General features: G+C 37.6%; 1 protein-coding gene across 1 annotated transcript in view; it reads right to left on the bottom strand.

The window, feature by feature from the left end:
- The window catches only part of LOC126092710 (neural-cadherin-like), a 278,129-nt gene that overhangs the window by 20,619 nt on the left and 244,896 nt on the right, over positions 1–12,614 (bottom strand). Inside the window, exon 22 of the mRNA XM_049908433.1 lies at positions 8,822–9,011. Coding sequence (XP_049764390.1) covers positions 8,822–9,011 — 190 coding nt within the window. The remainder of the gene's footprint in view (positions 1–8,821; positions 9,012–12,614) is intronic.

Consider the following 12,614-nt stretch of genomic DNA (forward strand, 5'->3'; position numbering starts at 1 on the left):
ACAATATCAAAGTTAAAATTGATCTGTTCTGAGCAATGTTACTATCCCTCAGAATTTCAACCAACACATCCGACCTCAGTACATCTTTTATAAATTATTCACTAATATCTCACTGCTAGTAAAAGGTTTTGGATTAACATTATTATGTCGTGTTGTTGGGCTAAAGATCGATGATGTCTAGCAACCTCCTATTGATGCCACTGAGCCACACTCAAAATTAATGGCTCTACATTGCCCACACTCTGGTGGAACTTACTACTGTGACATAATTGTCTGTATTGAAAGGGATACATGGTGTGAGGAGAAGGAGCAAGAACACTGGGGAAAAAATGTCATAATGATGCTGGGGTGTGCCACTATGAACTCTGCCTTTTGGTCTCTGGGGCATACTAAAAAATCCATCACTCATCGCCAATGATAACAAAGTTCAAAAAATTAGAATCATTTACATACACTTCTAAAGGTTCTTGACACTGAAGCACTTGCATATCCTTTTGTTCATCAGTCAACATTTTTGGGACTAGTTTGGCACACCTTTTTTATGTCCAGATTCTTAGTTACAACACAATAAATAGTTGATTTTATCATGTTTAGAGTTTCTGCTATCAATTGAAGGCTCAACCCTCTGACAGAATTCAACAATCATGCCCATGCATCACATTTTCATCAATTTGGGAGGTTGATGATTTGCACTGTGGGGTTTGTATGGGACTTCCATTTAGCCCTCATTTACCAACTTGTGCCAATGTAAAACTTATGATTTGGACATGCAATTACTCCCAAATGCCAGTAGTGGACTTCCCAAGTTTAAAGTAAAATTTGATGACTTTCTCCACAGAATATTCCATTGCACCATGTTGCATAATCTGAAAATTTGTTCCATGGGAATGTATGTTCTGATTCTAGCAGTTTGGAGGTGACTGAGACCAGGCACGTTTTGAAGCTAACACCCCCTTCCACCTAGCTACCAGGTTAGAACACACTATAGTGTATTGGCATGTCAGAAAAAAATTGATTGCTTTACTTATGGAACTCACCTTGTAACTGTTTAGATTATCTCTGAAAGTATGTATTTCACTTTTGTCTGTGATCACTGGTAGAAGTTTGTTTTATAATTTAATTCCATTGCACAGCACCCTTTTTTAGTTTTTTCTTCTGGTTTACCTACTGAGATGTAAGTGGCAGGCCAATATGGTTTCACATTCATGTAGACACCTGTTTGTTGCCTTCTGGTCAATGTCTTTCCTTATGTGGATCACTGCTACAAAATGTATTGATATGGAACAGTCAGATTCTCAAAGATTTAAACTGTTCTGTGCAGCCAGCTTGCTTGCTACTTTTTGTTATAATTGGTCAGCTCATGTGTAGTGTTTCGAGAATTTCCACATAAATTCTAGGACCACTCGGCCTTCTACTGTCACGAATATACAGTATTTTAAATATAAGTGTGAGAGAGCCTATCTACTGCTGCTCATCACCTGTCTGTGTGTGCAGGTCCGAAGTGTGTAGTGAGCAGATTTTAGACACAGCGGTTGAACAGCACTGACAAGTACTTGTCGGACGCGCCAAGGTAGTTGTAATGAAAGAACACGGCAGCCCCAAGGAACTTCTGTGCTATTCGGTGCTGTTTTATACCTTTGACTATTGTAGTGCCGAAAAAAAAAAAAAAAAAAAAAAAAAAAAACAGTTGAGTTGAAAAAAGATTTTTAGTAACTTTTAACACAGACATGCTAGAGGCTAGACTTGTTCATGATGTCCGTGGTTGTTGAATCAACTATGTGGTAAATGTATCTTAATTTGTCTCTAATGTGAGACGACATGGGTGACTTACAAGAAGTATATGTGAGAAATAATGATTTTGTTCTTTATGGAAGTTGAAATACGCCGACAGTGAACTAAAAGTATTCTTCAAGTACCTACTTATTTCACGAGTAGAGAGGGACAGCATGAGTCATATATATTCCTTTAACTAGCATCATACTTCAGAGAAGAAGTTTTTGGAGATTGACATAGCCAGCTATCCAGAGAAGAAGATCGGCTGTGCATACCAAGTAAGTCTATGTGTGTGAAGGAAGTGAGAAGGTTGCAATCCAACTTCACACAATCTTGTCGTCAAAAACATTAAAATGTGGCAACCGATGTGAAAGGACCGAAGGAAAAAAGGAATTTTGAGACAAAAACGAGAGAAAAAGCTATCAAGTGTTGCCATAGCAACCGAGTGTAACAAGACAAAAGAACCACTTCAGGGAATTGAATTCTGCCTAAATATCTGATGGAGAAAATTTGTAAGTGTAAATAAGGGAGAAGAAGTGAAAAATCCACAACGAGAAAAACCGGAGAGAAGATTTCCATTTATTAGACTAAGGAGAGATATGCCTAGAATGATACGACTAAGATCTGGTGCGAGGAGTATACAGTTCTCACACATCATGGCTACGCTGGCACCAGTTGCTGTTCACTGGTGCTGATTACACATCCGCTCAACAATGCAGCACAAATAGTACGCCAGGTGAGCATAAAACAGAACTTTATTGTATTAATGCAACGTGGTATAAGCCATTGAATGAACATTATTAGTGTAATTATTATAATCAAAGTTAATTTTTAGATGCTTGCAAGGGTTAAAGCTTGTAAAATTATGGATCAGGAACAACAAGCTGGAGAAACTTCAGAACCAGGCATGGCTATGAAAATTAGTAAGAAGGGCCAGACTGGTCTGAGTTAGTAAATCTAATCAAAGATCAAAATGCTACTTTAAGAAAGGAACTAAGTGCGACTGTAAGTGAAAAAATAGATACCCAGAGTCTTAAATTATACTCAGTAAATGCTCAATTAAATGATAAATTAGATGCCCAGAGTGAAACCTTGAATACTCAAGCCCCAACTTAGATTTATTACGTGCCAAGGTTGATGCACAGAGTAGAGAATTTAGTAATCTGTGCGAAGGCATGGATGCTTTAAAGACTGAATTTGACACTCTAAATGGTAAAGTCGAACATTTGAAATTAGATTTAAAGAAGGAACTAACTGATGCTTAAACATTCATGTAACTCAAATGTTAGCTGAATTAAACCAAAAACAGACTAATAATTTTCAGAATTTGACAAAAAAGTTAGAATTGAATATCGAGGAGAAATAAAATAGTGTACAATTAGAGATTAATGAAAAGTTAGGATCATTGGAGGATGTATGTAATGCTCAGTTTAATGCTGTAAAGCAGGGGTGGCATACTTTGAAAGACAGTAGTGATAAGCATAGAGAATTAATGCCTGTAATTCAGTTTCAAATTACAGGTGCAAGTACTTTAGTAGACAGTGTAGAAAGAAGCTTCAAAGAGAAGATAGCAAGCTCTGATATCATAAATGTAAGTAGTCTGGAGGAGCAGGTAGAAGAAATTATAGATCAGAAAGTCACTGAGGGAATAACATCTGGGAATGCATTGCCTATGGCTTCTTCTGAATTTACTGATACCAAATAGAGCATAGATGAGCTCTGGAGAGAAGTCAAACTTATCCAGGAATGGGAGACTTTCAAAAGAAGTTTAAAGAGAAATACTGGTCTGCCAGTGCACAAGAAAAGTTAATGTCAGAGCCATGGGACCTGGGCGGAGTCATATATCCCCCAGGGATGTTAATGTTCTGAGTTAACAGGCCGAGTGACGACCATTGGATCCTGAGTTGTTTTTGGTGTTTCTTCTATAATAGTTTTCCTGCACTGAATTCCTTGCAAATCTTAAACTATTCTATCATCTATTTCAAAAATCTTAAACTGTCCTATAATCTTATTACCTAGAAAACGGTATATGACAAAAAAAAAAAAAAAAAAAAAAACACCAAGAATAAGGAAGAAAGTGATATTGGCATGAAATGAATAGAGTATTTTATATGTGTATAAAATAGAATACAATATGAAGAATTAAATAACTATTTTACAGTAGAGTATAGATTTTTATATTTTGTATAGAATATTTTATACCTTTTATGAGATGTGATGTAAATGGGAGGGTTTGTATCAATTATGAAAGGGGTGGGTATTATAAAGAATGATTTACAACAACAGATAAATCATGACTAACACAAAACACAAATCACACCTTTCAGACAACCCTCGCAATCAAGTGTGACTGATTCTTCACCATTTGCTATTTCCATAGGGTTGCTAAGATTTCCGTTGAGGACCTCAAGGGTGAAGGTGGGAATGTTTGTTCTGTAGGAGATGATTTAACACCAAACCTCCTCCAGCATCTCACTCAAGTACTTGCGAGGTAGGAATCCTGGGGACGGAGGATGGTAAGGGTTTCCTGTCTTTGGGGCTATCTTCTTTCTCTTCTTTGATCTTAGCAACCATTTCTATTTATTTCCTTTATTACTTCTTATTTAAGGACCTATCTATTTTTTCCCTCTTTCCATATTCACATGTTAGCACAGGGGTTTCTGATGTTGACCATGTCTTCACAGTCTGTTGACACTTGCTGGTGCACCTTGTCTTTTAAATATCCCCACAGAAAGAAATCCAGCAAAATCAAATCCAGTGACCTAGTGGGCCAGTTAATAGGGCCACCTCTGCTGATCCACCAATCAGTGTAATCATGGTCTAATGCCTGCCTTGCTTCAGTTGCATAATGCGCTGGGCAACTGTTAAGATGAAACCTCATATGTTGTCTAACGTCCGGGGCAACATCCTGGAGTAGTACCAGTAGTTCCTGTCCCAAAAACCTTCAAGATTTGCATCCATTTAACTGCCGATAAAATATGAACCAATGAGTTTGTTCCCCATGATACCCTATCATTCATGAACTGACCAAGATGCTGATAATATAATCTAATTGGATAGATAAAAAATCTACTCACCAAGTGACAGCAGGACAACACACATATAAAAAAGGTTTTACATATGCAAGATTTCAGAGTCAGTGGCTTCTACTCTGGCAGAAGGGTTGAAGGGAAAGGAAGAAGGGTGAAGGAAATGGACTCAAGAGGTTTAGAAAAAGGAGTGGGGTTCGGAAAAGTCATCACCTGGAACCCCAGATTAGGAGAGACTTACTGGACAGGATGAGAAGGCAAGACATTGACTATCAACTTGCCATAATCAGTGGGGTTTGTCTATACTCCAGTTACGTATTTTATGCTGGTTAATGCTACCATGGTTTGTGTATGTAGACTCATTGGAAAATAGTACTTCACCAAAGAACGTGGGGCTTGTTCGCACTTGTTGACATGCCCATTCACTTGACACTACCCAATTGCGGCAATTGGCACCATGAAGTTCTTAACATGGTGACACGTGGTATGCATGATATTTACGATGATGCAGTATTGTGAAAATACTACCTACAGATGTACAGAAATCACAGTGTAAATGCTTGGTGCTTAACTATGGGTTGTGGTGCACTGCTGCTAGTACAGGCATTTCATTAGCTTCTCCTGTAACACATTTGCTATGTTTCCTTTTGCTGGCCTGTATGCTGCTCAGACATAAAGGCATTCACAAAATTGTAAAAGAACGAATCAGAGCAAGCTTCCTCCGGAAAATGCTCAGTGTACAAAAGGCAACAGTAGCCTCAGCATTTCTCCTACATTCTCCACAAGTCAGAATCATTTAAGTTTTTTCTTCTATGGTTGCAACATTCATCCTCCACATGATAAGTGGGTGTGCAGGCAATAAACACTGCACAAGTATTGCACTATCTACTACCTGTTATATGTTTTCATGATATGTGAGCTCTGGTCTCAGTGCACTGCCCATCATGATACTTCGTATTTGCTCCATGGCCATGGTGGTGCATCGAATGGTCACCTGTTCGATATGTCAAGGGAATATAATGTTGCGAATAGAGTTTCCAATTAGAAGTTATGAAATACTGACCTGTCCTACCCTCGCAACAGGGAGTTGGGGTCCTATGTGCCGTTGGATATTCAAAGGACATTGAGAAGCATTTCATAATTACAATTGTGTACCCATTTCTATTCCTCCAATTACTGTGCCATCTGTTATGAAATGGAAAAATGCTTCAGGCAAAATGTATCTAGATTTTGCCATAGAATCATAATCTGCAATAAAAAAGTGGGTGTCCCCACTGAAGATTTCAAAGGTGCCCCCCCCCCCCCCCCCCCCCCCCCCCCCCGCCACCAATGCACATGATGGGTTGGTGTGTCAAATGTGGTTAGTGGTTACTGGATGTGAGGCAAAAAAAATTGTAATTATAACTTTTTGGATACAATATGTAGTTTTTGAGATGTTTTAATGACTTCAGTTAAAATGAACACCACGCGTGTGTGTGTGTGTGTGTGTGTGTGTGTGTGTGTGTGTGTGTGTGTGTCTACAGAAGAGTACTGGGCCTGGCACACTTCCTAGAGGGACTCCAATATTAATGTATCCTGAATCATAAACTAAAAATGTTTCATGGTATGACTGAACTGTTCATCTGAGAGATCTCCACCCAATGCAGTCTATTTTTCAGGTACAAATGAAACCATTTATTTGCTACCACCCTTATTCCTAGAGCAAACAGTTTATTTAGCAGTTCATAAAATGCCTATTATACAATCTCATTTGTCTAGAGCATCCAGAATAACATTTATAAATTGAGCTTTGCTGATCATGTGCTTTTATTAGACCTGAAACCAAACTTTTCTTTACAAAGAAGACTATTCTTAGTTAAATACCCCACTGGTCTGTTTTTCATTATGGTTTCTGTTAATTTTGAAAATGATGAAAGTAAAGAGATGGCCTGTAACTTTCTGTATTTTCTGGGTTACCTTTCATAAGTAGAGGCACTATTTTTGCATGGTTTACTGTCTTTGGGAAGCAACCTGTGCTGAAAGAGTCATTTAGGCCATGCACTAAATGTTCTTTGGTACTGTCAATATCTTCCTTCAGCAAGTAGACAGGCACTTCATGTATACCTGCTGAGTTTTAATTTTTTAGATTGCACACAACATTGCTTAGTTCTTCTGCAGTGGTGGGTGTCAGGATCATTGTGTTTAGTACACAGTTCAGTTGTCTGTACAAGCTGTGTTTTGTCAAACTTCTGTGGTTGTTTGGTAGCTGATGGTATGTTGATCAATTATTGATTTGCAAAGTTTGGTAGTCTTCTTAGAATTATGTACTGTGGTACCATAGGTCTGCAAGTGTGTGCTTCCTTTTTTAATTTGTTTTCTGTTTTGTCTCATTTCAAGCTACTTTGATTTTGCTTTCAGCATTTTTATAAATTTATCATTTTGGAACTTTTTTTGTTGCTAGTAAAATTTCTATTTCTCAACTGATATGTGTGGTGGTAGTTTTGAAACATATGCTAATTTTGATTATTTTTTATGCATCTGAGGCACTTCAGGTTTACAGAGGATTTCTGTATTCCATTGGTCACCCACTTATTTTTGTTTTACGTTATCATGACTCTAAGAACTTTTGGAAACACTTTTCCAAATTTGCATTTATTGGTGGTAGGAACTTTGAAAACTCTCCATTCATGCTAGTCTCCATATACACATCTTCTCACATTTTCAGTCAATGTAAAATCCAGGACAGAACAATGACAGTATTATGAAAAGGATAGACTAGTACTCACTATATAGCTGAGGTGTTAAGAGACAGAGAGGTGTAACGAAAAGAATACTAAATACGCAAGCTTTCAGCCAGAGTGCCTTCTTATCAATAGACATATGCACATACATTCATACTATGAGAGCTCTCCATTCCAAAATTTTCAGTTTGAGCACTGCTTTGTGTTGTTTCACATAATTTCAATGGCACTTCATATATTCTTTTATGTTTTATGATGGTTTCTTGCTGTTCAAGAGTTGTTTTAGGCCTACTGTCATAGATATCCTTTTTCTTCCAAAGTGATTTGAAATTTCTCATTGCACTATCACAATCCATAACTAAAGTACTTAAAAGCATTTTCATGCACTAAATTTGCATTGCATTAATTGTTTACATGATTTTATACTTCTTGTGTGGTGTTTCCATAAATAACCTTTGTCCACTTTTTGGAAACAGATGAGATGTTTTGTGGTACTTTTAACATACTTTTTCTTTTATTTATTTATTTTGATCAAACATCAACTGATTACAAAAAAAAGTTTTTTTTGTTCTAGTCTTCTGAATAAGTCAGAGCCTTGCTTACTAGAGTTACATATTGTTGCCTAGCATTATTACCTACACAACTTTTTTCTAAGTTTTGTTATACATAGATTAAGGAATTTACAGTTTGCGACACATTATTCAGATCTGAGATATAAATATTTACAGTTTGTGACACAGTCGAAGATCTGAGATTCATATATTTTTAGATAGATGGTCTTCCATCATACAAGTGTACTAAATTTAAAACTCATCTATTGAACACACAGGATTGTTTAGGAGCCATAATTTTAATTTCTTTTTTAGTTCTGTAATGGGCAATTTGGAGATATTAGGATGGAAGCAGATCAGTAGTTTTATGCCTGCATAGTGAAGGCTTTTCTCATAAAGTGTTGTTCTATGAGAAAAGACTAGAGGTGTTAATTTTCAGTCCACTAATTATAATTATATGCTTCATGCATGTTCATTTACCTTCGTGATTTCATCATTAACTAAAAAAAATAAAACACAATACATGGAATTTTGGCAGGGTTTGATCACTCTATCAGAAACAGGATGTGAGGGAAAAATCAATAAACAAAACATAATTCTCTGAATTCTCAGGTATCATGTCATTCTAGAATCAATGATGAGAAATGTGACAAACTTCCCATTGGCCACCATCTTCCTGTAGTATGTGACCCAGAGAGCATATAAGCAGCTAACTAATGAACTGCAACTTTAGATAAATAACACTTACCTGCATTCATACTTGTTCCATACGTCATGGCACTTGAAAGGTTCTGGGCAAGCGATATCATCACAGGATGTATTAGATAAACAATTTCTTTCCATATTTTGAGCCAGTGTAGCCTGTGCCCATTGGGTTCCGTTCACTGACGGTGGGAGTGGGAGGCTTCTTCCATCAAATCGTATATCATCAATACACCCTTTTTTTAAAAAAAAGAGGATGTGTATAATCAGATCCAGATACAAATTATGAGAATGTTCAAAGATGGAAGAATTGTTTATGTGCATCAGCTGACAAAAAAAGAAGATCAGGTAAAAGGTTGTCAGGCAAACAAATTAAAGAGTTCAGTAGGTATCCTTGAGATTCAAAAGTTAATCGAGACACAAAGGAATTACAGACATTGCCTACGAACGGGCATTGATTGAAATCAATGAAGGAAGTTGAAAATTTGTGCTGGACTGGGATTTGAACCTGGGTCTCCTGCTTATTGGGCAGATGCTCTGACCACTAAGCCATAAGGACACAGTAGTATTGCAACTGCACAGGCTACCCTTGCACACCTCCCATCAGACTCAATTTCTCTACTTATCCACACACTACTAATGTAGCACCCGTGGACCATTATCCTCTTTTATTCGTGGCATTTAGCCTATTCCTGTAAGAGTTCAAGCCTGGTGTGCATCTGCACTGAAGAGACCATTGGCCATTTCACATTAATTATATGTGGTGTCTGTTCTTTCAGACTCATGGGAATTGGTTGAGAATTTGGATCCAATGGGAGGCATGATAGGGTAGTGCATGCAGTTGCGATGACCACTGTGTCCGATTGGCTTGGTGGTCAGAGCATCTGCCTAGGTAGTAGGAGGCCCAGGTTTGAATCCTGGTTCGGCACAATTTTCAACTTTCCCCAATAATTTCAATCAATGCCTGCTTGCAACCAATGTCAGTAATTCCTTTGTGTCTTAATTCACAATACCCGCTGGATGAAAATGATGTCTGTTCTTTTGGACACGTCCAAAATGACAGACACCACATAAATTATCAATTGAGAAAGAAGGTGAGAATCATAAATTCAGAACCATTATAAAGGAATTAAGTGCAGCACAGATGGTAGCTCAGATGGTAGAACACTTGCCCACGAAAGGCAAAGGTCCCGAGTCTGAGTCTCAGTCTGGCACACAGTTTTAATCTGCCAGGAAGTTTCTTAATAGGACCTTACTTCATAAGCTGGGCTGAGTTTCCATCTTTCCAGAAATTTGGGAAAGTAACTAGCTAGAAGTCAACTCCTAAAGTGATGAAGATTTATTTTAACTTGTACTGATTGATAGGGACCAAGTAGCGATGGCATTAGTAACTTATTCATTAGGCCAGGCCAAGTTATGACTTGAACTCTATTACAGTGTATGTAATGATTTTCAAGGCAAGTAAAAATCAACCTGCCTTACAGCACTGAAATTATAAATTCTGATCTAGTCATTCAGCACTTAGACTTGACTATAAAGCAGCCTATTACTGGTACCTAATGAAACTGAAATTATATTTTCAAAGAAAAAAAAACATAACTTTAACAATATAAAAGAGGAAAAGAGGAAGATAATTTATACTTCCACAGATATAAATCCCATAGCTTAGAAGATGGTTTTAAGTTAATAAAGATTGAAACATGATTATATTAAGAGTTATCCATAATTTTACAAATATCAAGAAAAATATTAATGTAATGAAATTGTATTTATCATGATATCATGGTAAGTTGACTAGTCTCTTGTTACTGGTATCTCTGATTAGAGGCTTAACATATTTTGGTTACTCTGCACTGTAAAACAACAAAAGAAATAAGATATTATAAAATGTTACAAGAAGGTTACATTAACATACACTATGAATAGTATTTTGTATGGGTATGGCTAGAATAACCTATGGTAGATAATTTTTTTATTATAATGGAATCAGATATACTAGTAGTGCAGATTTCGTTTTAATTATAATACACTCACTTCACACATATGAGATTATTTATTTTTATGTTTATATTAACGTCCCTAAGGTGCATGATTAAAGAGACTGGAGACAGATCAGTTTAATTCATATCAGTATAGGCATTCTTGCATAGTACTACAATCATCATCATCATCATCATCAGTGTTCTGCCAAAAGGCAGGTTTTCACATGGTAGTTCTCCAGGCTGTCTGGTCTTCTGCCATCCTCTTCAGGTCTGCATAATTTCCTCTTCCCTTTATGTCATCTATCATCTTGTATTTCCTTCTTCCTCTCAGTCTTCTCCCAGAAACCAATCCTTCCAAAGCATCTGCTAGCAAGCACTCCCTTCTCAATGAATGTCCCAACCAGTTCTTTTTCCTTTCTCTTACAACCTTCAGCAGACATCTTCTCTCATGAACACTTTCCAATACTCTTTCATTACTCACTCTTTCCATCCAGCTTATTCTCTTCATTCTCCTCCACATCCACATCTCAAATGCTTCTAACTTTTTTTCATCCTCTCGTCTCAGTGTCCATGTTTCTGCCCCATATAGTGACACACCCCAGACAAGACATTTGCCACGCCTTTTCCTTAGTCCTTTATCTAATTTGCCACATAAGAGTCCCCTCTTTCTGTTGAATGCTTCCTTCGCTATTCGAGTTTTCACCTCCTGGTGGCATCTCAAGTCTTCAGTTACTGTGCTTCCAAGATATTTAAATTCACTTACTTGGCTAATGGTAGATTGTCCTATTTATTATTGGACAGTATGTGTCTTGTACTGATGACCATACTCTTTGTATAGGCATTCTTGCATAGTACTACAATATAGTCACCGAATGTGACCTAATGGTTATAACTTTGCATAGACTGCTTATAAAGCAGTATTTGTGCACAAAAAGCACTATAGCTTACTATGGACCAGTACAAAGGGAAGCAGGAAATAAAATGAAACTTCATGGACTGATAGGATATGTAATATGTATTTACAGTATCAAGTCAAATTTATAAAAAAACTTGGCAGCATGAGCCCAATGATCAGTATGAGGCTGAACCTGAGCTGCACCAATTTGGTTGTGAAGGATATAAGAAAGCCATTATATCCTCTCCTGTGGCAAGCTGGCTCACAACTGTTGTATCCAATCCTTAATATACTGCATACTGGCACTGTGATGAAGTTGATGACCACACATGTGTTACTGGTGACAGATCTGGGAACCTAGCTGGACATTGGATACCTCAGCATCATGACGACTGTTCATAGAGACAGGGGTCATGTGTGAACAAGCACTGTCCCATTGAAAAATGGCACCACAATACTGTCACATGAGAGAAACACATGAGGATGCAAGATGTCTGTGAAATACTGTTGTGCTATCAGAGTTCCTTCAGTCACCATCAGCCACGATGAGAAATTATACCTGATGGGTCCCAACATGATGACGCCAGGAGTAATACCTCTGTGCCTCTCCAAAGCATTAGGAGAATGGGAACCCTTCCCATGTCACCAACATACTTGCTGTGATGTTCATACAGGGTAGTGAAGAACCACAATCAATTACTTAACACTTCACATCACCATTCTTCGGTGGTCGAAGCTTTCCAGTCATGGCACCACTCCAAATGCAGTTGTTTGTGTTTTGGTGTTAACAACAACCTACACATGGGAGAGTACTTATGTAGTACACGTTCCGCTTTCCTCCAAGAATAGTGCAAAATTACACAGAAGGTTGAAGAGCATCCATTACTTGTTCTCTGATTGCAGGCACGGATGTGGTCAGGTGTGGTCATTGTACGAGCTGACCAGCTGCCCAAATGCAGATC

The sequence above is a fragment of the Schistocerca cancellata genome, chromosome 7 (genome assembly GCF_023864275.1).
Source record: "Schistocerca cancellata isolate TAMUIC-IGC-003103 chromosome 7, iqSchCanc2.1, whole genome shotgun sequence".
In the NCBI taxonomy this organism is placed as follows: domain Eukaryota; kingdom Metazoa; phylum Arthropoda; class Insecta; order Orthoptera; family Acrididae; genus Schistocerca; species Schistocerca cancellata.